We start from the raw sequence: 27,493 nt of genomic DNA, 5'->3' as shown, positions 1-27,493 counted from the left end.
AGATAGGCATTGATTTCCTCATACCAGGCTCTTGGAGCCTGTTTCAAACCATACAAGGCTTTCTTCAACTTGTACACCTTGTCTTCATAGTTTGTAGTTACAAATCCATCCGGTTGATCTACATAGACTTCCTCCTTAAGCACACCATTTAGGAATGCAGACTTGACATCTAACTGGTATAATTTCCACCCCTTTTGAGCTGCCAAAGCTATGAGAGTTCTAATTGTGTCAAGTCTGGCCACAGGAGCAAAAGTCTCATTAAAGTCGATTCCAGGCTTTTGTGCATAGCCTTTGACCACCAGCCTAGCTTTATGCTTCTGTATTGAGCCATCAAGGTTCAATTTGGTCTTATAAACCCATTTCACACCAATCACAGGTTTATCACTTGGTCTATCAACTAGTTCCCAAGTCTCATTTTTCTCAATCATTTCCATTTCTGCTTCCATTGCCTTTTGCCAAGCTTTATCCTTTGATGCTTCAGCAAAGTTCTCTGGCTCAATGATGCTCATATTGCATCTAGCATAAATCTCAGTGATGTCTCTAAGCTTTACAGGTGTAGAACTTGGAGAATCACTTGGTGAAGCAACATTAGTAGCAGCTGTAGTTACTTGAGGTGGACTGGGAATGTCTATCATTGTTTCTTCATGCTCCTCTTCACTACTTCTGAAAGTGTCTTCAGACCTCATCTGAACTGTGACAGAATCAACAGTTTGAGTGTCCCAATCCCATAGTGAGTTCTCATCAAAGATCACACTTCTAGATGTAGTGATCTTGTTGGTTTGCAAATTGTACACTTTGTATCCCTTTTCACATTTGCCATAGCCAACAAAAATGCACTTAACAGCTGCATCTTCCAGTTTAGACCTCAACTGATTAGGCACATGATAGAAACATATAGAACCAAACACTTTTAAGTGTTTAACCCCAGGCTTTCTTCCACTAAAAGCTTCAAATGGAGTGACATTATCTAAAGCTTTTGTGGGGCATCTATTCCGGATATAGACAGCTGTATTCACTGCCTCTCCCCAAAATGTGTATGGTAGTTTCTTCTCTTTCATCATTGTCTTGCTCATCTCAACAATGGTCCTGTTCTTTCTCTCAGCAACCCCATTTTGCTGAGGTGAATAGGCCACGGTTAGTTGTCTTTCCAACCCAATTTCTTCACAAAACTGCAGAAATTCAGCAGAGGTATATTCCCCACCTCTGTCACTCCTAAGTTTCTTCAGTTTGTATCCACTTTGTAGTTCTACCATAGCCTTAAATTTCTTGAAAATATTAAAAACTTCTGACTTGAATTGCATGAAGTACACCCAGCACATTCTGATGCAGTCATCAATGAAAGTCAAAAAATATTTGTTTCCACCTATTGATGTGGTCTGCATTGGACCACAAACATCTGAATGAACCAGCTCCAGAGGTAAGCTAGCTCTCCAAATTTTCTCTTTACCAAAAGCCTCTCTGTGGGATTTTCCAATTGCACAGTCTTGGCAAATTCTGTTTGCATTTCCAATTTCAGGCAGACCATAGACTAGCTCCTGTTGTTGTAACAACTTCAGACTCTGCATATTCAAATGGCCAAACCTCCTATGCCAATACCAAGTGGATTCTTCAATTGTTGCTTTCATAGCCACTGAGTTTGCATATTTCAATGACAGTGGGAAGCATCTGTTTCTTGTCATGGAAACCTTTGCCAGCAGATTCTCCATTGACCTGTCATCAAATATTTCAACCATAGAATCACCAAAGACAAGATAGTAGCCATGCTCTACCATTTGACCTACACTAAGTAAGCTTTCATCCAATCCTGGTACAAGCATAACCTCTTTGATATATCTAGGCCCAGCTTTAGTGTCAATCACCAAAGTTCCTTTTCCAGTTGCTTCCACTAAGTCTCCAATGCCCATTTTTACCTTTGCAGTGACTTTGGTGTCAATATTGACTAGAAGGGATGCTTGTGAAGTCATGTGGTTGCTGCATGCACTGTCCACATACCACACACCATTATTTTTCACTATTGCAGCAGCATGACAAGCATAGAACATGTTGCCTTCTTCTTCTTTGTGTGATGCATAGTTGGCAGCTTGATCTGATTTTCCTTTGCATTCCTTGGCTATATGCCCAAACTTCTCGCATCTGTAACATTTTGGTTCACCTTTGAACCAACAGACACCATAATGCAGCTTGTCACAGGTTTTGCAAGGAACCTTTCCTCCCTCATTCTGACTTTCCTTCTTGGAATTATTTTCAGACTTTGAGTCCCACTTCTTCCCTTTCTGAGATTTCCAATTCTTTTTAGACTTGAAACTCCCTGCTTGCCCTGTGTTTGATTGATCTTTAGAACTCACATTCATACTATAGAATGCCTTCTCAGTCACTCTCTCATTATGCCTTTGCAGCCGTTGTTCGTGAGATTTTAAAGAGCCTATAACCTCTTGAACCCCTATAGATTCTGTATCCTTTGTTTCCTCTATAACTTCAGCAATAGAATCATATTCTCTAGATAAACTAATCAAGAGTTTCTGTACAATTCTTTGGTCAGTTAACTCTTCACCATAAGCCTTCATTTGATTTACTAGCTCAAGTAGTTTAGTGACATATCCAGATAATGATTCATCATCATGCATACGAGTGTATTCAAATTCTCTTCTAAGAGCTTGAAGTTTCACAGATCTCACCTTCTTATCACCCCTGAACTCTTGTTGCAGGATCTCCCATGCTTCCTTAGCCGACTCTTTCAATGCAATCCTGGGAAAAATGTCATCAGAAACTGCACCTTGGATCAGTCCCAAAGCCTTAGCATCCTTTGCAACATTCTCCTCCAGAGCAAGCTTTTGAGCTTTAGTCAGAGCTTCTCCTTCTTCCTTCTTAACAGATTGCTCATATCCATTCTCAACCATATCCCACAGCTTGTGAGATTTGAAGATTGTGCACATCTTTATTCTCCAAAAATCGTAGTTACTTCCATTGAAGATGGGAGCACGAAGCTCACCCATGCTATATCCAGCCATGTGAGACTAGATAGAGCTCTCCTCAGCTGGATTGCTATAATTTCACTACGCCCAGTCTCAGATCGTAACCTGGACTCTCGATACCATGTTGGAGTTTCTGTATATTAGTAAGTGTTCTTGCACAGAAAGTATATGAGGAAACAATTTAGAGAGAAAAGAGAGAGAGAGAGAGAGAGAGAGAGAGAGAGAGAGTCTGTTAGGCAATGATTGTTATCATGCACACACATGGTGTGATCTCATTCTACTTTCAATATATATTGTAGCTAATACAAAAATGACTCAGCCAATACATTTGTACCAGCCTGTGAGCTGTACACTTGGCATGAATCTGGACATGTTAGTCCAACAATATATGATGGCATATGAGCCATACACCTGGCTAACTAACAATGTGAAAACCTGAAACAATTTATACTTCAACAATGAGGCCAGTGGATGTCAATTTCCTTGGATTTAACATTAGCAAATTTTTCAAAAACAATACTCCCAGGTAGCTGATGGGAGTCATGAAGAAGATTTTTTGATTGGGGATCTTGAGACGTGCTTGCATTGCATTATAACCCTCAAAATGAGACACAGCCTGAGATTTAGATCAGAGTAGAAGTCAGAAAATGAAGTCAGCTCTCCTTTTATCAAATGTATTACCTTTCCGCCTTAAGATCCCTAGTTTATTAAAGTGTTCTATATAATAGGAAAAACGGCACTTAATGTTGGAAAAGAATATTGAAAAAACAAAAGAGTGGCAAAGAATAATCAGGATGAGAACATACCAGCCTTAGCTCTGAAAATTCAGCAAGAAATGCATCCTCCCACTGTTTCAGTGGCAGCAACTGTTCTGGGCACTTAGCAATCTCAGGAATCTTGGGCATATAATCACTCTGCTCTATGTTAAATTTACTTCTATCAAGCTTGGCTACTCTCACTTTTGGAATTCGAGCAGCTTCCCACCTAAAATATAAATACGGTTAGAACAATGCTATATCAACTTCAAACTTACTCAGGATATTACTGCATGACTACCTAAGCCACTCCCTTATACATTGTTCTAAGGCAAATGCTCTTATCCATGCTTCATTATGTGATTATCTAACTGGGGGTGGGATTGATCTTTATTTTATTACTGAAAATGGATATACTACAGAAGGTAGGAGGGTGTTGAATACCTACCTAGAAAGATATAAATTCCATCAAGATGACAACAACCGTGCACTATTGCTTGCTATTCCATCATCCGTTTGTGTGCTTGGTGATTTTTTGACTAGAAGAATGCATGAATCGCTTCTCATGTAAGTTGAATGATTGATTCGCTTACTTCATCCAAGTTTTTTGTTATATCGATTTTTAAATTGAATTAATTTTTATTTTGTTGCAGGGATTATAGTTTGAAACCTAAACATTGTGTGGGTGAATTGAATTGGTTCGATGCCCAATATCATGTATATCGGATTACATTGGAAGGCGGAGGTGGTGGAGCAAATGAATTGTATTTGGCGATACAAGAAGAATTTAGCGATAATGAAGGGCCATTTCCAATAAATGATGATGTTGCAGGCACGTGGGTGGAAATTGGGCAAGGTGAAAATGAGCCTCTTCAATGCTTTTTATGTGAAGATACCGAGGGAGTGCTAAATGTTCTGTTGAGTTATGATCCCAACAATCCTTATAAAAACAATGATTGAAGAGGTCGGATTAATGTCATGGATGAAACTGACATAAGAAGTGTACTTATGATTTGGGTGGTGATATCATCAGATTGTTCAGATATCATCTATGAGAGAGAGACATGGAGAGAGAGGGAGTTGACCTAACCCCACACAACTACTAAAAAGTGAGCTTTTTGAATTATTTGGACATGTTTTAATTTTCCAAGTGTAGTTTGTTTAGGTTCTGGGGTTCTTTCTGACTAGTTGCTTTCTATTGTACTTTTTATTAAAATTATGTTATTGACTTGTACTGAATTGGGTTCTATTCTATGAGAAAATGCCAAAAAAACAGTTTTTCTTTGGTAGTAGAGCGGCAATGAAAAATCTACAGTGAATATTTGCAATGCTTCCCTTCTGTTATTTTTTCATTACCAACTACCATTTTTCAAGGGTAAGTACATCTCACAAGTACAAAAACATTCGAGTTTACTTCATACGCATAAATGATGGGTAATTATAATTTGGTATTTACCATTTGTCTTTACCAGTCTAGACATGTATTCTTCGTCCAGAGGCTTATTTCGATTATGAATTATCTTTTCTGCATGAAATTTATAATTTTTGTTGTGGCCAAATCAACATAACCAATGGCAGTGATCTCTGTTTTTGTTTATGAGTGTTGGATAAATAGGTATTTATTAATCTTTGGTTATGAAAACAGCCTGGGCTTCTTGCCAAGATAATTGAACAAAATGGGATTCTTTGCCTTATAAGTAACAAACACAACTGTAGATAACTATTCTTGAGCCATTCCCTTTTTCACAGTCTATGTATTCAGCCAGAAAAAGAAGGAACTTTTACTACTTGTACATGTACTTTTCTGGTTCCTACTAGGTGGGGGAATAGTCAATTATAGAACTTTGGATGAATTTATTTGAACATAATCCTTTTGATGCTATGCTTTGTTATATGGTATCAAACTGATATTACAACTTTTCAATGCAGGACTCTTTACTTTCACATTCTCACATGCCCCCGCACGTGTGGCGAATTTTCAAGCCTAACACGTGAACAACATATTTTGGGTGACGTGGAGCACGTGTGGCCGTTGGGCTTTCACACGTGGGCAACCCGCTCTGATACCATGAAGGAAGTTGAGGTTCCACCCCAAAACCAATTGGCAATGGGGGGAGTAGCCCAACTCCTTATAAGCCCTTGTTAGGTTTTACAACTTTCCAATGTAGGACTCTTTACCTTCACATTCTCACAGTGATGTCATCCTGTTTAACACGCGCCTTTAGGTGAATAACTGTATCATCATGTTGACTTATATTAGATTCATTTTACACGTAACAGTTCCATCCTTGGCCTCTGTTTACCTCTAAAGAGCCAATATGACACAAGTGTATACCTCCAGGTGAGATGTAGGATTTTATAATTTGCTCATGAAAGTAACTGGTTTTATTATTAAAGGATGTTGAGGAATTTGTTTTCTAAAGGTAGCAAATGGCCATTTGCTTCTGTTCTTGCAGTCAGTGATCTAGTACCAATTTGGATCTTGATTACGGTTTTATTATTTTATTTTGGGTGGAGCTATCTATTCTGTTTCTCTAAATTTAATAGGTGGTTTATGCATATGGTCGGGCTTGGGCTGGAATTTGCAAATGATGAGCATGCCATATAATCTCTTGGTAGCTTAGGTTATACCAAGAATTTCTATGGGTATTTCACTGATGTTGAAGCTTATTGACAAGCTGGACACTATCACTGATGTTGATACCCTTTTCCACTCGTTTTGGTTTGGATGCATGACCTCATCTAAGATCAAATGCTTCAGTTTCCCATTGTTTATACTTTGTCAAGCTTATAAACATATCGTAGCAGCTTTTATCTCAAGTTTCCCATTGTTTATACTTTGTTAAATTCATTTTTTGGACAGCTATTGAAAACTGAGAAATATAAGTCATCAATTTATCTTCTTCATTTTAAGTCTTCTTTTGGCTGTGCAGAATTTATTTTTATATGGATATGGTGCTATATTAAACTTTCTAGGAATATTGGTAATGGCCATTGTCAAAGGTATGAACTACACTATGTTTAATTGTTCTTGCAGAGAAATCAGTTTATTTACTTATTTTGATGAATAAAAACAGTATGAAAGAAAGTCCCATGTACAGAAGTAGTACGCAAAAATTTGAGAGCATAAAGCAAGTATAAAATCGAAAAGCAATGGGAAGGAGTTTCATAGCTCAGAATGCCACCTTTAAACATAATCCTTCAGCTATTTAAGATGGTCCACTGGCTTTTGGTAGCTGTTTGTTTTAATTTTCTATTTAACCACAAGTTCTAAAGGAAAAACTAAAGGTTCTATTCATGAAATCTCTTTATTAGATGCTTTCAAAAATCTGCTGTGTCATCCTGAGATCAAAGCAGTAACTGATCTTCGCACCTGGAAGAAACAATTAACCCCAAACAGAGAAGACAACTCCTCACCTTTTCCAATCTAAAGGGCTTTTCTGAGAAAAAGATGAACTTCGCTTTGTATGCTTCCTTACACATATATCATCTATTTACAAACGCCCTTGCTCTCCGAATAAAATCATCCACTAAGTCTTCTCAACAAATGCCACCACTTTGGGAGTTTATATTATACAAATTTACTTCCAAGGGGACAGTATGCATTTAAACCCTAATTAGAGAACATTAAGATTAGACTCCAGTTCACTATACGTTCCATTCCTCACAAAGAACAAAAAATGCTATCACTGTTACCTCCAGAGAACTAACTGAAAGCAATATTCAATGGTCAGATTCAAATTTATTGACTCTAGTAGCATTTGTACTTATTCAAGGAAGTCATATTGTTAGTTGTATTTTCCTGATCAATATAGTTTTGGAATATAATTATTGTTTAATATAGTTGAATGGTTTAAGAGGGCCATTTCACAGATAAACTTCTTCATTGCGCTTTTGCACTGTAGTATTTTATGGTGGAAACTTGGGAAATTTATCATTATAAATGGGTGTTTCGAGTCTAACCTCATGTTGAATGAATGTTTCAGGTCCAAGTAGCTTTGATATCCTTCATGGTCATTCAAGAGCTACAATGTTTCTGATAGCTAACAATACAGCACAAGTAATTCTGTCCTCTTTTTTCTTCAAATATGCTTCTTAGTTTTCTGCAATTGCAACTTCAGGTGTAAGTGTCATGTCAATTTGTGTATGGACACGTTTGCTGTAATATAGAGATTGCTACCGGGAATGAGAGCAAGATTCTTTTATTCAGCTTCTGCTTTCATTAACCATCACTTTTTTGTTAAATTTCTTTTTTCTTGTCACTCTTCATTGAAGATGTTATTCAATACTTTCAGATACTATTCTAAACAAGTACTCGTCCACAGTGGCCGCTATCTTCACAGGCATAGCATCTGCTTTGCTGTTTGGTCATAAATTGACTATGAACTTTGTTTTAGGAATTTCTATTGTCTTCATCTCAATGCACCAGGTAACCTAATAAATGAACCTTTATTTTTTCATTAGTTAATAAAGAGAATGAGAGAGTTCCAAAACAAGAAAATGTGTAATTAAAAAGAGCTTTCTTTCTTTTTCTTCTTGTTCTTCTGATTTGAATGTTGGGCAAGCAATCAGCTGGTATTCACAATTCCCTTTTCAAATTTTCCTCTCTGTTTGTTCTACTATGCTTCGAATTCATGCATTTCTTTCATGTCTTTATATCCGGGCAATGATCAATGAAGATCCTCGTTTTCTGAAAGCGTAGTTCTTGACAATTTATTTCAATACTGGCTGGAGTTTTATTACAATTATTCTAGAATATGTTGTGCAAACAGTAGTAGGCAGGTATACATCTGTGCGTGATTTCAGTTTTGCATCTAGAAGCCTCTTGAATTGTAATCAAGATTTGTCTGTGCATTGGTCTTCTGTTTATGGATTTAATTGTCTAAGCCTTAATGTCGTTTTTGAAGGAGCGATATAAAGGTCCTATTCTCCTCTAATTATTCACTAAAATCTTTTTGTTCTTCCTTGGCAGTCGAGGCAAAAAGCTCTTGCGGATTTGCACCAAATGAGAACTGTGAATGCAAGTATCTGTAAAATTTCTACATGCGCACATACACATATATTATTGATACATACAGACATGAGTTCATGTGTTTGCTATCTTCATTCTACAATGGAGTAGCTGGTAACAAATGTGTTCAAAACATAAATGATCTTAGTGCTTATCTTTCTACCATATTGCAGAACTAGAACCATATTTAAAACTTTTGCAGATTTGGAATATTATAGTTTATGGAAGGTTCTACTTATTATAGTCGAGCCAATTTCTTTCATCCAAATCTACTGCAATAACCCATTCAGATCTCCTTTCGTCAGGTCATCAGTGGAATACAACAGATGAAGAGTTGATACGCACCATAGTGGCTATGAATCAAAATGTCATTGTTTTAAAAGGATTGTAAATGCCCTTAATGTTTTGATTCTTTCTTTTTCTCTAAGAAACTTGGGTGCTTGTTATACAATTGATTTTCAAATTTTAAAGAATTTATAGCACTAAATGTATGATCATATATCTTTTGTCACACTCAAAAAATAAAGCAGAAATCCAATGATACCTTTTCATGATCGTAAAGGGAAGGGGACCAGAAAAGAAATGAACTATTATTTTGATTCATCAACAACTATTATTTTGATTTTCAAATTTTAAAGAAATAGGAGAGGGAGAAAATAATAAAATCATTCTTTTCCTTAGTCTTTTTCTTTTATTTGGTGAAATGACACACTTTGTCTATATTTGGTTGGCTCTATGTACATAAAGTTTTTGTTGCAATCAAGTACATTAAGCTCTTTAAATTAAATTTTGTTGATATATGTGGCAATTTGAAAAGGTTTAATTGCTACTTTAATAATTTATGCCCCAATAGACTCTTCAATTAAATTAATGTAATGTTATGGAAAATAATGAAAAATACAAAAGCATGTCAAGAATGTCTATGTATTTATTATATGAAGAAAAAAAAAAGTGCATGTTTTTTTAATATTTTCAAGGTAGGTTTTGATAATGTGGCTCACTTATTTTAGCAGTCAAAGGCTGTTGGAGAGAGTTTTGATGATGTGGCTAACCTATTTTAGTATTCCAAAGTTGTTAAAAATGTTGTTAGAGATGCTCTTACTATTTCATCACTTACTAGTCAAAACAATCACTTGCGACTGCCCTGAAAATATGGTCTACTAACGAAAAATATATATCTATTTAAGATGTTAAAAAGTGAAAAGCAAAAAAAAAAAGTACTCATTGTCCATTATACGCTTTTCTCTCTCATCCTTTGAAACTTTGTGTAGGAGGATACTTTTATTTTATTTTCTATTTCAATTTTTATTTCGCATAAACGGTACAACAACAAAATATATTTGGCATAAAAGAAGGAGCGGAAAAAAAAAAAATGCAAGAGGAAGATGAGGATAAAATCTTTATGAAATGGCACATAAAGTGAAAACCAAAGAGTAAAAACTAAAAACAATCCCTAACTTCCATTGTCAAGTTTTTGTTTCATACATCCTTCTTTCATTTGTTTCATATTCCTCACTCCTCCCTACCTCTTTCCTGCTTACTACATTTCTTACATACATTCCCCTTTTATCTTTTAACTAAAAATGAAAAAAAGTAATGTTAAGTTTACCACATTGATATACATATTGATACAGCCTCTCTAATAAAGGTGGAGCCCACCCATACCTGTATTACAATTCACAATTCTCTCACTTTCTTTTCCTTTTTCACATTGCCCAATATTTTTCTTATTAGAAAAAAAAAATACTTCAAAAAATAAATAGAATAAAAACATAAATTATGTGTTTTTTTAGAAGGAGAAAATAAGACCAAACTTAGTTTTAAAAAAGAAAGAATACAAGAGAGACACAAATTTATGTATAAAAACTGGTAAATTTTTCAGAGAGAGAAAAATGAGACATTGGTTAAGTTTTTCTCTTACACCAACACAAGTGAAACATAATGAAAAAACCGCATTCTAACACTGCTCATGTTCTCTAAATTTGGGTCTACATCGCCTTCAAATGAGATTGCTACAAATCACCCAATTGTTATTTGTCAAGGTAGTTTTTTTTCGCTCTTATACTCATGTAGATTACTAGAAACCATGTTTTCCCCAATTCTGTTATGGATGTAGTGGTGGATGTGGCTGTGACGACACTTCTTCAGGTTTTGGTGCTAGGGTTCATTTAGGTTCATGGTTGCTTTAGGGTTTTGGTTATGTTGGGTATGTGGACTTTGTATGGGTTTATGGTTAATTGTGATGATGTGGTCTAATAGTTTTAGTGCGGCTTCTGTGCACTTTAGTTTTGTTTTTAACATGTTAGTTTGTTACCCTCTTAGGATTGGTACTTGTTAATGTCTTTGATTGTAATGTTGAAATTTATCTAATGAAGTTTATCTTTGATAAAAAAAAAAAATATATATATATATATAAAAAGAAAATAAAAAGAACAAGACTCAAAAAAGTATCAAATACCCCAAAAACACCAAAGTCACCAAATTCTCTCACTTTCATTCTCCTTTTTCCCACCACCAATCTTTTCCCTTTATTAGAAAGAAAATACTCCAAACAATAAATAGAATAATAACATAACATAACATACTGATTAAAAAAAACATAACATATGTTTGTTTAGGAGGAGAAAATAAGACCAAACTAATAGTTCCAAAAAAGAAAATAGTTTAGAGTTGTGAAAAGCGAGGGACATTTGTAAATTGTATGTATCGCAAATGGTATTTTTTTTTTAAAAAAAAAAATAGAAAATTTGATGGTTTTAGAGAGAGAAAACAAGACAAACAAACTTGTAGAGAGAGAAAGTGGACATTTTCCATAAATAAATAAATGGGAAGGAATTAGAGAGTATATCTATCTGTCCATCTGAGCATTTGTTGATTTGCCTCACCAGTCGGCCACTCCGCGTTGCCCCCCTGTCTTTCTTTCTTTCTTTCTTTCTTTCTCTGCTCTTTTTTTTTTCCTTTCACGTACAACAAACCAACCCAACCTCTCAGCTTTCTCTCACCCCCCAAAAAGCAACAGCCTAAGCCCTTTCAAATCCTACCTGTCCCTTCACCTCACAAACCCTAAAAGAGAAAGAGAGAGAGAAGCGAAGAAGAAGAGAGAGAAACAGAGACAGAAAGAGAAACAGAGGTAGTCGCTTTCATCCTTATATTGTTAATTTTCTGTTTATCTTGTGTTGCTTCTTATTTCCTGTAAATACGGTTTTTCGATCTGGCTGGCTTTTCTTTTACGACCTAATTCTCATTCCCTATTTGACCTGTTCCCATTTCTCTCGTTTCCCCGAATCTCAGAACTCAACCCATTCCCCTTTCTCTGATTTATTCCTTTTTGTAATTATTCTTAAATTGAATTGGGGGTTTCCTTCGCTTGTTAATTCTGAGATTGTTTGGTTAATTTGAAGAATTGGGATCAATTCGTTTCTGGGTTTCTTGCTTTTGTCCTGCAATTGATTGGTTTTGGTATAATTGTGAATTTGCATTTGTGTTCAATCTTGATGGAGAGTGCTAACTGCCGTCGCCGTGGTTTAGTGGTAAGAATAATGTCTCTTTTATTAATGATGTTTAGTAGAGGTATATATGCGAAATAATGATGTTTAGTAGAGGTATATATGCGAAATTATATTGGTTAGTATGTAATTAAGATGAATCTGATTCCATCTCTCTTGATTGTTGAGACCAGGCTCACTGAATTGGAAGAAATAGAAAAAAAATTATGTTATGAATTACAAATTATATGAATAAATTTAGTTTATGTGCAATGCTTTGTTTGGCAATCATATAAATCTATGACAGTGCTGACAGGATTACCAAAAAAGACAGTGCTGACTGATTGTTTCATTTGCTTGTATTTCTCTTGGATATTTTTTAAAGCATTAATTTTTCAATTATCAGGACTTTTGTTCGTTTTAGAAATTACTTATTATATGATGATGTTGAATCCGATCAAATTATGGCACAATGCAGGCACATGCCCCTCCCCCTGGTTTCTTTGTACGGTTGGAGAATACAAGTACTGACGACGATTTATATTTGAGGAAGAAAGTCAGGATGCGCAAGTGGCTCTGTTGTACTTGTCACGTCGAAGAGTCTTATCCATCAAACGAAAATGAACACCTGAAGAGCCCGAAGCATTATGCAGATGGTACAATTTTCTGACTTTTCTTTAGAATTATGAAGAGTTTCCTGTAATTGAAAAAAGGAAATCACTTTAGTAACATAAGGTGTTAGTTCTTGAAGTTTCTAGTGATTCTAGAATCATGGTTACAGTGCTAAATGTGAGTTCAAGTTAAATCCTTGAGCTATCATTTTCAAAATTTACTACTGCCCCCACAACACAAGTGCCAACATTATGCCAAACTGGCAACCACCATTTGATGAAAACGGTGTTCAATATTCCATTGCCATGTTTATTATATGACCTTTGCCACATCATGGATTTCAACCACAATCCATATCTCTGTCAGCAGTTTCTGAACATTAAGTTTTAATTCTTGACTCCAAATAGCAAAGTTTTTTTCTATGGTTTTCGGCTTTGAACATACACAGGCAAATGAAACCTGTAAATTTAATGCTGTTAAAGATCACCCATTGAACAAGTGTCTGCATGTGTGAGTATTCATGTGTGCTTATGTGTTGATTTTTCCTCATCAGACAAGCTTATTTAACTAGTTTTGTAAATGAAATTTTCAGGAGTTATTAATGTTTCATTATAAGTTGGTTTTTTGTAAAATCAATTTGTATGAAAAAAATTTAGTGTTATTATAAATATGAAATAAATTCAATAGTTTAATTGGTTTTTGAGGTTGCTAACAAAGTACTGGAACAATTTAATGGAAATGTCTTCCGGTTATAACATAGGATTATTTTGGCCATCTATTTTTTGCATGTTTAGGGAACCAAAAGGGCAATAAGGTGTCAGCTCCTGTAAAATCTGACGTACAGAAGGCCCCACCACCTATTGAAGTGCCTCCATTGTCTTTGGAGGAGCTGAAAGAGAAGACTGACAATTTCGGATCTAAGTCATTGATTGGTGAAGGATCATATGGAAGAGTATATTATGCAAGCTTGAATGATGGTAAAGCTGTGGCCGTGAAGAAGCTTGACGTTGCATCTGAGCCCGAGTCAAATGGCGAGTTTTTGACCCAGGTCTGTCTGCAACTCTCTTTCTTGAAATATAATTGTATCACAATTTGGTATATGATATGTGACTAGTGGTTTCTTATCGTATCTGACTGCATCTTGACATATTTCATTTAAGGTTTCCATGGTTTCGAGATTGAAGCACGAAAATCTTGTTGAGTTGCTTGGTTACTGTGTGGACGGAAGTTTGCGCGTGCTTGCTTATGAGTTTGCGACCATGGGATCTCTACACGACATATTACATGGTTTGTAAAACATCTCTTTTTAATTACAATTCAGATTCACTTGATTTGAAATTTCCTTGTAGAAACTAGAACTCATTAAGTTGAATGTGAGTGCAATTACAGGTAGAAAGGGAGTTCAAGGGGCTCAACCAGGTCCCACACTAGACTGGTTGCAGCGGGTGAGAATTGCAGTTGATGCGGCTAGGGGATTGGAATACTTGCATGAGAAGGTTCAACCTGCTATTATACACAGAGATATAAGATCTAGTAATGTGCTTCTCTTTGAAGATTTCAAAGCCAAGATTGCAGATTTTAATCTATCAAATCAGGCTCCTGATATGGCTGCTCGTCTTCATTCCACTCGAGTTTTGGGAACTTTTGGCTATCATGCCCCAGAGTATGTCTCTTAAACTACATACATGTGTTTATTAACTTATTGTCATGTATTTTATGGTTGTTTACTTTGGGTTGTTGGTTTTCAAGTTTCACTCCCTCCCTCCCCCTCCTCCTCCTCGTGTAAATAAAAGTTTGCTAGGACCTGTCTACTAGGCTATTTGATGCATCCAGCTGGAATGAGATCTCTTAGTTCGAAATTCTTTGCATCATTTACTTCACCTTCTTTGGTGCTTATTTGTTGATAGGAATTAAGTGGCAAAGTGCATTTATCGTGGGACTCATTGTGAAACACTGTTTGCAATTCTTTTGACCATCAAATTCAATATGCCTTTTATAAGATGAAGTAGTTTTTATTTAGAATAGGATGGTATTGGACTGGAATTGTGGCGGGTCTGGATGATAATTGCTTCTCAATGGATCATGTTATTATTGAGATATAGTTCAGTTAAACTTTGATGATAAGGATGGTTTGAATTATGTGGACCTACAAAAGGCATCACTCAAGTAGTCATTTGTATCAAGAGTCACTGGAATTGCATTTTTCCATTTATGATGTCAACTAGTCTGATCACTGAACGCTGAGTGGAATTATTTGAAAACATTTCTTTGAGGTATATGCACCTCTATTGGTCATTGAGGAGTGTAAATGGTTATAGATCACAGTTAATTTGAATTTGCAAAAATGTTCTGCAGGTATGCAATGACTGGTCAATTGACACAGAAGAGTGATGTGTACAGCTTTGGTGTGGTTCTTCTAGAACTTCTGACTGGGAGGAAACCTGTCGATCATACAATGCCACGTGGACAGCAGAGTCTTGTTACTTGGGTGAGTCTATATGCTTACTTCTTTGGGAATATCATTTCCTTTCTGTTCTACCAGTCTTCTGCTTCATTTAGTTTGACCTGACATATACCCTGCTTTTTCTCAGGCTACTCCAAGATTGAGTGAAGACAAAGTTAAACAATGTGTAGATCCAAAGCTAAAGGGAGATTATCCTGCTAAAGGAGTCGCGAAGGTCTCTCTTTCTCTCTCTCTCTCTCTCTCTCTCTCTCCACAACCACCTGTCCACCGTTCACAGAATTTTTTTTTGTTTAATATTGGTGTGCTCACCGTTTTTGATATCCAATTATAGATTTAGCAACTTAGAATGTGATTTTCGTTTTGTTGATACAGCTGGCAGCTGTGGCAGCATTGTGTGTGCAATATGAAGCTGAATTCCGGCCAAATATGAGCATTGTTGTCAAGGCTCTTCAACCACTTCTGAAGCTGCCACCACCACAAGCTCCGGAGCCTTGAAGTTTCCTTCTGTTGGAATTTCTGCGTCCCTGAAACATTCTGCTTTCAAATTGCCTGCTGATTTCATCATAAACTTTCTATATATATATATTTTTCTTTCGTTTTTCATATATGATATTGGATGTGTAGGATTGGTTTGGCCAGTTTCATGTCATTGCTGATTTCTGTATTTTGCTGGAACTATCCCGGTGTCTAATTTTTTAGTTATGAATTGACTTGGGGATTGGGTTGTGAGGTGGACATATTTTTCTCTGAATACTGTTTGCTTTCTTTGGCTTCTGTATCATTGAATGAAGTCTATCGCGCATGTTTTGTAATGGAAAATCGAACTCTGCAAAACCTGGTATAGGGTGTTCATAATTTTGCATAGTCTCGACCAACCTGGTATAGAGTATCAGTTTTTGGTACTTATAACTGCCATATTTGGCATAGAAAATGTCATTCGAAGGCCCCAAATGTTAAACAATTATTATTGTTACTTTTAATTTTTTAGAAAGAAACAATTTAACAGCCATTTGCTCGCAAGCAGTCCGCATGTATCTACACTGATTGGTCTTTTTGTTACAACTTATGAAAAAATAGTAAATTTCATCTTGCTATTCGGAAGTTTACGTTTCAGCCATTCCTATTTCAAGTATTTTTCATGTTAACTTCGAACCTAAATTTTGATTTGGGTTATTTGCTCAAATGGTCCTAAAATTTATACACAAGTTGCATTTTGGTACCTTAACTAAATTATTTATTTAAATGGTCCACCAACTTTTTATTAATCGGTGCATCAGTCCTATCGTTACATTCTGTCAATATTGACGTGAAATATAAGGGTAAAACAGTCTAGTTAAATAAAATTGTAAATAAATAAAAACTAAAAATCAAAAGAAAAAAAACCTATCTCCCTCTCCCAGCCCCCAACTTGATAACCATTGCCCTAGGGCCCCATCTTCTCCTCCCCACAGCTCACCCTATCTTCTTCTCCTCATAGCTCACCCTATCTTCTCCCTGTTCTGTCCTCTCTCCCTCTATATCCAAGAGAGAGAGAGAGAGAGGGGGATGAGAGGCTATTGCAAACCCACAATGAGATAGGGGTTGGGATTGGAGTTGGGGAGGATGAGATTGGGGTGGGGTTGAGTGGGCCGGTTTTTTTTAGGGTTACTTTTTGTTTTTGTTTTTTTTTTAAAATTCCTTTATAGTTTCTAATAAATTTAAAAAATAAAATTTGTAGTCATATATTTTTATTTTTTTAGTTGTCAAAAGTCTTATTTACTCCCATAAATGCAGCATGTGATGCGCACATGATTAAATTTAACAAAAAATGTGACGGTAGGACCAATGCGCTGATTAATAAAGAATTGGTGGACCATTTGAACGAATAATTTAGTTGAGATGCCAAAATGCAACTTGAGTATAAATTTGAGGACCATTTGAACAAATAACTCTTTTCATTTTCCTACCACTTCATACCTTTGTTATTTTGATTTCTTTGTCAGATGGTGACATAACAATTAATGGACTCATTGGACTTGCTCGTATTCTACCACGTGGAATGACAAAATAAATAATAATTTTTTAAACATTAATTAATTAAAAATGGAACAAAAATAGTCCTCCCTCACCCTTGCACTACCCTCCTCTGTCCCTCTCCTCTCTCTTATACCAGCAAATGGAACTTGTTTATACCGAAAATAAACGGCCTATGACCACCGAACACGTGGACATGATCGATATTTATCACAGAAATCCTTCGGCATGTGGCCTGCCGAAGCCATACATTTTGACTCTTTTGCGACAGGACACGTGTCATGCTCACAATCCGCTTCTACAGTCCCACATCGGAAATATGAGCATAGTGCACGCCTCCCAAAGCCTATATAAGACGACCCCTATCCTCAAAAGGAGAAGAGAGACAAACCTACGGTATACTGCCACTTGACCTGTCATCTAATCTTACTAAAACCGTACTTACTTAAGTATCGGAGAGCCTTCGGCCGGTACCGCACCGGTACCCCAAGGTCTTACCGAACGTGTCCTTTTACATGTACTTGCTCTTCCGAAGGCAGATACCTTCCGAAGACATAATATCACTAAGTTGGGCGAAACACGTGCCGAACCACTTTTTCGCATCAACAGTTTCGCCGTCTGTGGGAACCGAATAAAAACCATCAACCCACTATCCCCAAGACACATGGGGACCACTTCAGTACCCACGTTCCTATCGGAAGAAGGGGTACTGTTCGGAAGGCAAATCGGAGCTAGCCCAGCGCTACCCCCATGCACTCCCTTCGGGAACGCCCCCTCAACCCAAACAACCGCCGAAGCCGAACTGATGGTCCAAATCGCATCCCTACGGAAGGACATGGCGAGGCTTCAGGAACACAACCACCTTCTTTCGTCCGAAGTGGACGAAACCCAGCAGCTGCTGCACCAGCAGCACACACAGAACATCCAGACAACTCACTCTTCCCAGAGCTTGCAGACCCCCCCATAGGAAAAGGAAATACGGAAAGGTAGCAAGGGCAACGCCCGCGCCTTCCAAACAGTTGGTAGTTCCGACACCCAGGGATCAACCACACGTCCCAAAGAAGGTCTACTCCGATTGCCGACATCGGCTCAACGATCGGGAGGCAGAGAGACAGAGGTCTCCGATCAGGATTAACGCTCGACTAAGGGAATCACGGATAAATGTCCTAGGAGGCAAGTTGCCTATTCGGAGGGTCCGAGGGCTGGACTCCGCAGAAGAATCGGCATCCGAATAAGTCCCTTCCAAGACGCAAGCATCCACCTACCGTTCGGCAACGCCTTCTCGGTACTCAGGGGATAACTCATTAAGCCCACGGAGACGCTCGGAAGATTATGGTTCCGGGGAAATCCCAAGCCGGGACCCTGTTGTCCGACTCCTTTTTCAGAAAGTCCAGAAAATGGAAAACGACAAAGCTCGCTCCTAAGAACCGGAATGGGGAAAGCTTCGGCCCGGGCCATTCACCAGGCCCATCTGGCGTTCTCGGCAGGATAGGGAGGTGCAGCAACTACGTATACCGTTTTATACGGGAACAGAGGACCCCTTAACACACCTTCATTCATTCCGCTATTGGATGCAAGGGCCTGAGCGATGAGGGGCAGTGCCTACTATTCCCATCTTCCCTTACCGAAGCAGCCCTGAACTGGTTCTACCGGTTGGAGCCGGAAACGGTAGATTCCTTTGACGAACTGAAGCAAATTTTCCTCAATCACTTCATGATCCAAACGGACCATCTATACTCTGCCGATGATCTGTACACGATTCGGCAACGGGAGGACGAACCATTGAGGGAATATGCGGCGCGCTTCAGTCACGAATACTCAAGGTGTCCGGAAACAGATGATAGGGCAGCCTACGGCGCCTTCAAGAGTGGCCTTCGGTCCTCGCACTTCCGATACCTGGTACACAACAGCAATTGGCGCACGTACGACGAACTGATGAAGCAAGCAGTAGTCCACGCCAAAGCCGAATACTTCAACTCGAAACCCAGTGTTTCAGCACGCCGAGAGGATACAGAACCAAATGCTTATCCGGCAAAGACGCCATCCTACGAGAGGGTCGACTCATATTCGGCAGACCATAAGAGGAAAGACAACCGTGCCGATCGAAGAGACCAGTCGAAGAAGGGAAAATGGCTGTACGGTCGCAACGACCACCGAGCTCCCCTGCCTAATCGTGACCACGGCAACGAGGTCTTTACCCTACTGAACACCACCTATGAGGCCGTTCTGATGAACGAACAAGAAATAATACCAAAACCGAATCTGCGAAGACCCAATCGGCAAGACAACCGGGATACCGGTAAATTATACCGATACCATCAGCACAACAGCCACAACACGAAAGACTGTATAAGCATGAGAAAGATTGTCGAACGGTTGATCAGAGAGGGGAGGCTGGATCAGTATATCGCCCAGCAACCCCCGGCGCTGGTGCCAAACCCAACTCGGCAGATAAACATGATAAGCACTATCAGCGGAGGTCCCACCGTTGCGGGGATGAGCAACCGTTCAATGAAGCAATACGTGCGCGCCGCATAGTTTCCTCAGGTGTTCGGCATAGAGGTAAATCGGCACCATGAAGCACCAAAAGTTCATTGGGAACCGATCACATTTTGCAAAGAGGAGGAAGAGGGAGTCCTCTATCCCCACGACAACCCGATGATCATCCGAGCTGACATTGCCGACTACGATGTAGGGCGAGTACTGATCGATACCAGGAGTTCTGTAAGCGTGATTTTTGCCGAGGCTTTCAGAGAAATGGGAATAAACGACAACCAGGTCAACCGGCAGTTGACACCTTTGTTAAGTTTCTCTGGGGACCTGATCCAACCGATCGGTAGTGTAAAACTGCCCATTACATTCGGCACCGCACCAAGAAAAACAATGACATACGATCAGTTCCTCATCGTTGACTGCCCAACAGCATACAACGTCATTGTTGGCCGAACGGCACTCACGAGGGTTAAGGAGCATCTTTCGCCCCACATGCTATTGATGAAGTTCCCGACCCCCAACGGCACAGGAGCTGTCCGGGGAAATCAGCTAAGTGCGCGAACTTGCTACGCCACGGCTCTCATGGCAACCTCTTTCAAACTCCCCGACGAGACCATGTCTGTACAGGGGATACCGAACGGTACAGGACCAGTTGACGATCCAAGAGATGAGTCCCCGACCCCTCACACACAACCCGCCGAGGAACTGGAGACGGTAACCTGGAGCGATGAACAGCCCGATCGTCAGGTTAGGGTCGGCACAAGACTCACTCCTAACCTCCGAGCGCAATTCATAAATTTCTTGCGGCACCATTCGGAAGTATTTGCATGGTCTTACAAAGATATGCCCGGCATCGCCCCCGAGGTCATCAGCCATAAACTCAGCATTTCCCCCGCTTATAAACCCGTTAGGCAGAAGCGCCGATTGTACGATGCCAAACGATACGAAGCCATGCGTACGGAGGTCAACAAACTTCAAACCATCGGCTTCATCCGGGAGGCAACGTATCCGGTATGGCTGGCAAATTCCGTAATGGTGAGAAAGGCCACAGGCGGGGGGCGAATGTGCCAAGACTATACCGATCTCAACAAGGCCTGCCCGAAGGACAGCTTTCCGTTACCACGGATAGACCAGCTCGTGGACGCCACTGCCGGCCACGAGCTGCTGAGCTTTATGGATGCCTATTCCGGCTATAATCAGATATTCATGCACCCTCCCGATAGCGAACACACCGCATTCATAACGGACAAAGGGTTGTACTGTTACAATGTCATGCCGTTCGGTCTGAAGAACGCAGGGGCAACATATCAAAGGCTTGTCAACAAAATCTTCGCCGGATACATCGGCAACATCATGGAGGTTTACGTTGACGACATGTTGGTAAAAAGCAGAACTGCGGAAGAACACCTGCACAATTTATCAATCATGTTCGGCATACTGAAAGACTACCGGATGAGACTGAACCAGAAGAAATGCACCTTAGAAATATCTTCCGGAAAATTCCTTGGATTCATGATTAGTCAGAGGGGGATCGTAGCGAATCCCGAAAAAATAAAAGCAATCATTGACATGGAGAGGCCGAAGACGACGAAGGACATTCAAAGCCTTACCGGACGCGTGGCCGCCTTGACCTGCTTCATATCGAAAGCTACCGATAAATGTGTACCGTTCTTTAAAGCCTTGAATGGGGGCAAACAGAGTATCATATGGACTGCCGAATGTGATAAGGCATTTCAAGACTTAAAGAACTATATGAGCAAAGCCCCCTGTTGTCAAAACCACTGCCTGGGGAAATTCTCTGCTTATACATTTCGGTATCCAGCACTGCCGTCAGTTCGGTATTGATACGAAAACCAGAAAAAGCAGAGTTACCGATTTTCTATGTCAGTAAGGCACTCCAGAGTGCTGAACTTCGGTATCCCCCATTGGAGCAGCTTGCACTAGCCCTTGTTGTCTCGGCACGAAGACTTCGGCCATACTTTCAAGCGCACGGAATCAAAGTCTTGACCAACCAACCGCTCCGGCAAGTGCTCCAAAAATCAGAAATTTCTGGCCGATTGATCAAGTGGGCGATCGAGCTCGGAGAATTCGACATACAATTCGTTTCGAGGCCCGCCGAAAAGGGCCAGGCTATTGCCGATTTCATCTCCGAGCTTACCCCATCAACAGCACAGCCGACGCCCGGGACGGTGACCGAAACTGGATTGCCGAATGAGCTAGATGCCGAACGCTTTGACACCTCAACTCCCGTATGGGGTCTGCACGTCGATGGTTCGGCAAACCAACAAGGATGCGGAGCAGGCTTGGTACTGACAACACCAGACGGACTCAAGATCGAGTACGCCCTCCGATTTGCCTTCCGAACCTCCAACAATGAAGCAGAATACGAAGCTCTCCTGGCCGGCCTTCTGTTAGCCAAGAGCATGAATGCAAAACAAATAAGAATTTACAGCGACTCCCAGCTCATCGTGAACCAGGTAACGGCAGACTTCGCCGCCAAGGATGCCTCCATGTACGCCTACCTTTCGACCGCCCATCAGCTGCTCCAAAGCTTCCAAGCCTACGAGATCAAGCAGATCCCCAGAAGCGAAAACAGCCATGCCGATGCATTGGCGCGCCTGGCTTCGGCAATAAACGACAAGGTCGGAAGAAAGGTGCCGGTGGAGATCCTTGCCCAACCGAGCACGGTAGCCTCCGAAACGTGTACCGTACAGTATGAGGATACATGGATGTCTCCTATCTACTCGTACTTGACCAACGGCACCCTTCCTGAGGACAAGGCCCAGGCCCAGAAGCTTCGATACTGATCAGCAAGGTACACTGTCATCAACAATGTGCTTTACAAGCGCGGCTACATCACCCCATATCTCAAATGCCTTACGGCAGAACATGGGGACTACGTCCTTCGGGAGATCCATAACGGTGTGTGTGGCGACCATTCCGGGTCCCGATTCCTCGCCTACAAAGCCTTTCGGCAGGGATACTTTTGGCCGACCATGCATCAGGACGCTAATTCACTTGTGAAAAGATGTGATAAATGTCAGCGCTTCGGTAACGTTCCGCATATCCCTGCCGAACCTCTGACACCGATTGTAAGCCTTTGGCCTTTCGTACAATGGGGACTAGACCTGATCGGTCCAATGCCGCAAGGTAAGGGGGAGGTAAAATATGCAGTGGTTGCCGTCGACTACTTCACCAAATGGGTGGAAGCCGAACCTCTAGCAACCATAACGGCAACAAAGATGGAGGATTTCGTCTGGACTCATATTTGTTGCCAATTCGGTATCCCATATGCAATCATTACCGATAACGGTCGACAATTCGATTCGGAACTCTTCAGGCAATTTTGCACCCGCCTGAAAATCAACTTGTTTTTCGCATCACCAGCCCATCTCCAATCGAACGGTCAGGTCGAAGCAATAAACAAAATAGTGAAGAAGCTACTGAAACGGCAGCTGGACAAGGCCAAGGGAGCCTGGCCAGAAAAGCTTCCCGAAGTACTATGGGCCATTCGGACGTCTTACCGAACGTCCACTAGTGAAACACCTTTTTCCCTGGCTTTCGGTTCGGAAGCTGTGGTGCATGTGGAAATTGGCAAACCTTCTTACCGAACGGAAAACTTCGCACCGAAGCCGAACGAAGAAGCCATCTCTCTAAGCCTTGAAGAGCACCGGGCACATGCCAACCTTCGGAATGAAGCCTACAAAAAACGTGTCTCTCGGTATTACGACTCTAGGGTCAGACACCGCTCATTCCGAATCGGAGACTGGGTCATGCGCAAGGTATGGCTAGCAACCAAAGATGCCACGGAAGGAACCCTCGGACCTTCCTGGGAAGGACCCTATGAGATCATCGGTATCCTTCGATCAGGAACCTACCGACTAAGAGACTCCAACGGCAAGACCCTCGGCCATCCTTGGAACGTAGAACATCTCAAATACTACTACAAGTGACCTAGCCTACGGCAGGTCCGAACTGTAACCGCTCACAATGTATTTGTTCTTCAACTGAAATTAATAGAAAGTCTTCGGCACTATTACTTCAGCCTCTCTTTAATTGCTCTACTAGCCCACGGCTGCTTAGTGTCAAATTAACATTCGACGGCGTCTTCATTAGCCTACGGCAATAAGCGATGTTCAAAGTTTTTACGCTACAAATTCCATCGGAACACATTCAAAATACGGCAATTAGCCTACATTATAAGACGATCGGCAATTATAACACATTCAAAATACACGAAGGTTAAAACCAACATTTGAATTTTAAAAAAAATGCCCTCGGCCCCAACTTGTTCAAACAACAATAGATAAAACACATGCATTCGAATTAAAGGATGCCCTCGGCACCAATGTGTTCAGAATAACATGAAAATTAGAAAACAAAATTTACAAGTACAAAGGAAATAAAAATATGCCCTCAGGCTTCGTCGGCGGCGGCAGCCTCGGCAGATCCGAAGCCTTCGGTGGCATCTTCCCCCTCGTACTCTTCAATCATGTCCTCCGTCAACCCTTCCGGTAGAGGGGGAGGATCAGCTTCTTTCCGGGGTTGTACCGTTTGAACCGGTACAACAGGTCCGCCATCTCCGAGCCCACTTCCTTATCAAGGAGAACAGTGAACTCTTCAGACGAGCGGTACCCCCGGATGGCTGACCGAACGGCATCCTCGATCTCTGCTGCCTTGGCAGCCTTCCTGGCGTCCGTTACTGACCAAAAACATTCGGTCAGTTGGCAAACAAAAACAATACACAAAGAGAAAGGGAGCAACATATATACTTACTCTCGGCAGGGTTGACGAGGCCGGCTCGGACTAGGTTGTCGGTGAAGAGGAAGTGTGGACAAATTCGCTCGGCAGCGGGCACTCTCAGCCTCACCCTGTCGAGTTGCCGAATCTCACTCTGTTTAGGGTTCGGCTGCTTGAGTTTACCTGTCCGAAGAGAGAATTAGTAACAAATAAAACAAGGAAAAAGGAAGAGAAGAGAAGTCAGCCTATCGATCGGTAATTCGGAAACCTACCGGCAATTTGAAATGTCGTGGGGACAGGAACCGGGGGGGTGTTCCCGATGGCGATTCCCAATCGCCAGAGAGTAGCACCCGCCGATTCCTCCACGACTTTTGAGAAGTCGGCACCGAGCTGATGAAGTGCCCCCGCTCAGAAGCCTTCAGGCAGTTCGCCTGAACCCAGCTGCCGTGATCGACGCTCTTGGACTTGGTGATGCTGTACAGGTACGAGAACTGCTCTAGGAAGGCTCCCCCTCCTCGGCAATCCGAACGCAGCTATCACCCCCATCAAGGCCACCAAGAAGTTGGGATTGTACTGGCCAGGAGCGTACCCGATCTGGGCAAGGATCTTCTACACAGCAGGCTGCAACGGCAACCTAACCCCTTGCAGAAGCACGTCGGCGAAGAAGGTGACTTCACCATCCCCTGGGTCGCTGAGGGACTCGGTAGGACTCGGAATCCTCATCTTCACCGATTCCGGAATGAGATACTCGACCCTAATCCTCTCCAGCTCCCGTTCGGTAATCTTGTTGGGCTCCAAGTAGTCGACCCCGAGCAGAGTCTTCTTGGGTACACCCACCGGTATCCTAGACCGCTCCCGGTGGATGATCGTCACCCTCGGCCGAGAGGGACCGGCAACGCCCTCACCACGACCAGAGGTGGAGGCCTCCGGCTGATGCTCAAAGGTACCGACGCGGGTACCGTCCTTATAAATCGCGGCCAAGGGAAGCGGTTGCCCCGTTATAAGCCCCTTGCCGATGCCGTGGGTGGGAACGGAGTTCACCTCCTCACCGAGTATCTCAACCTCGGTGTCCTCTCCACCCTCGGCCTCGAGGCTCGCAGCCCCACTAGACGTGTCCCAGCCCGATGACAACTCCTCATCGAACGCATTGGGCTCACTGCCGAACGACGACTCGCTATCAGACATCTACAAAAAAGGAAAGGGAAGCTAAGGCCGTGTCATAAACTACCATACCGACGCCTACGTCGCTACCTATGGCTCACTAGACCACCGAAGGAAAACCCTACTAACGATCGGCTAGCCTATGCCATGAAAAGACGTACAAGTAAATAAACAGAGAATATTTTGGGAGTACCGAACGGTATCTTACCTTGAGTAGTGTGGGAAGATTTGATTGCCGAATGGAGACTTCGAAAATTGCCTTGAATGCCGAGAACTGCTGGGAAAATCGCCTGGATTGCCGTTCACTCTCTTCGGAAATCGCCGCACAGAGCTCTCGCGTCAACTCACAATTGCAAAGTGAGCTTTGCGTCCAGAGCAACCTCTATTTATAGGAGAGAGCTGCAACGGTACGCCTCGGGAAACCAAACGGCTCAGAAATGCGACCGTCAGGCGTGGCTTCGCTAGCCACGTGTCGTCCGGTGGATGGTGATGTTGACTGCATGCCAAGCACGGAAGACGAAGCGTCTCAGCACGCCAGGCACGGAAGACGAAGCGTCTCTGCACGCCAGGTACGGAAGACGAAGCGTCTTTCCGCCCTCACGTCTCTCAGCATCGGCGACCCCTCGGGTCCTAGGAGAGCCTCTTTCGAATGATGGTTCCTAAAAGGATCAACACAAGCATCTCTCCTCCCCCCAAACGGGCTCACCGAACGGCAGGGCACCTTCGAACTGCCATAGAGAACTAAATTCCCTTCCGAAGAACCTTCGGAAGAGAACTTGGGGGACTACTGTTTATACCGGAAATAAACGGCCTATGACCACCGAACACGTGGACAGGATCGATATACAGAAATCCTTCGGCATGTGGCCTGCCGAAGCCATACATTTTTACTTTTTTATGACAGGACACGTGTCATGCTCACAATCCGCTCCTACAGTCCCACATCGGAAATATGAGCATAGTGCATGCCTCCCAAAGCCTATATAAGACGACCCCTATCCTCAAAAGGAGAGGAGAGACAAACCTACGGTATACTGCCACTTGACCTGTCATCTAATCTTACTAAAACCATACTTACTTAAGCATCGGAGAGCCTTCGGCCGGTATCGCACCGGTACCCCAAGGTCTTACCGAATGTGTCCTTTTGCAGGTACTTGCTCTTCCGAAGGCAGATACCTTCCGAAGACATAATATCACTAAATTGGGCGAAACACGTGCCGAACCACTTTTTCGCATCAACAAAACTTAGAAAGCATTCATCATCAAATATCACCAGAACAACTAAGGTAACTGAAGCTTACCAATGTGGGCAATGAAACTGATAATGATAGCTTAATTTGGCCAAGAGACCACTCTAGTTGCTTCCTTTTACTGTGAAATCAGGCTATCACTCACTTTCTGCACGAGAATTTAGAGTAATGTCTCTCCTTAGTAGAGGGCCTTTGAGCTTTTCCATAAGTTTTTAATGCATGTGGTGTTTTTTCCGCATGATGTGCATGCATCCATTGTATGTGCATCAATTGAATGTGCTTGGTTCATTAGATGGTACAATGCATCTAAAGCCTTTTTCTATGACTACATAAATGGAGGTCTATTCTCATTTGGGAATCAATTGAGGCATCAAAGCATCAAGTCAAGTGTGAGTGTGAGTGAGTGATGACAAAAAAAATATATATATGTGTGAGTGTGAGTGCGAGTGTTCATTTATAAGGAGTTGGGTGTGTATCAAGAGTGTGTATAATTCTTGGAGAATTCAAGAGAGGGAATTTCTCTTGGGTGAAAGTGAT

General features: G+C 41.3%; 1 protein-coding gene across 2 annotated transcripts; it reads left to right on the top strand.

The window, feature by feature from the left end:
• The first annotated feature begins 11,538 nt into the window (after window positions 1-11,538).
• Window positions 11,539-16,154, top strand: LOC117613088 (PTI1-like tyrosine-protein kinase 3). 2 transcript variants are annotated; one of them, XM_034341735.1, is made up of 8 exons: window positions 11,539-11,868; window positions 12,702-12,879; window positions 13,630-13,883; window positions 13,996-14,122; window positions 14,225-14,498; window positions 15,191-15,323; window positions 15,427-15,513; window positions 15,672-16,154. In XM_034341735.1, the coding sequence occupies exons 2-8, from the start codon at window positions 12,786-12,788 to the stop codon at window positions 15,792-15,794; spliced, it is 1,092 nt and encodes a 363-aa protein (XP_034197626.1). In that variant the 5' UTR covers window positions 11,539-11,868; window positions 12,702-12,785; the 3' UTR covers window positions 15,795-16,154. The 2 variants fall into 2 exon arrangements, with proteins under 2 accessions (XP_034197626.1, XP_034197625.1); XM_034341734.1 differs by lacking the exon at window positions 11,539-11,868 and adding an exon at window positions 12,218-12,268.
• The last annotated feature ends 11,339 nt before the right edge of the window (window positions 16,155-27,493 follow it).

This window comes from Prunus dulcis, unplaced genomic scaffold (assembly GCF_902201215.1).
Source record: "Prunus dulcis unplaced genomic scaffold, ALMONDv2, whole genome shotgun sequence".
Lineage (NCBI taxonomy): Eukaryota > Viridiplantae > Streptophyta > Magnoliopsida > Rosales > Rosaceae > Prunus > Prunus dulcis.
This window is presented reverse-complemented; position numbering and strand designations above follow the sequence as displayed.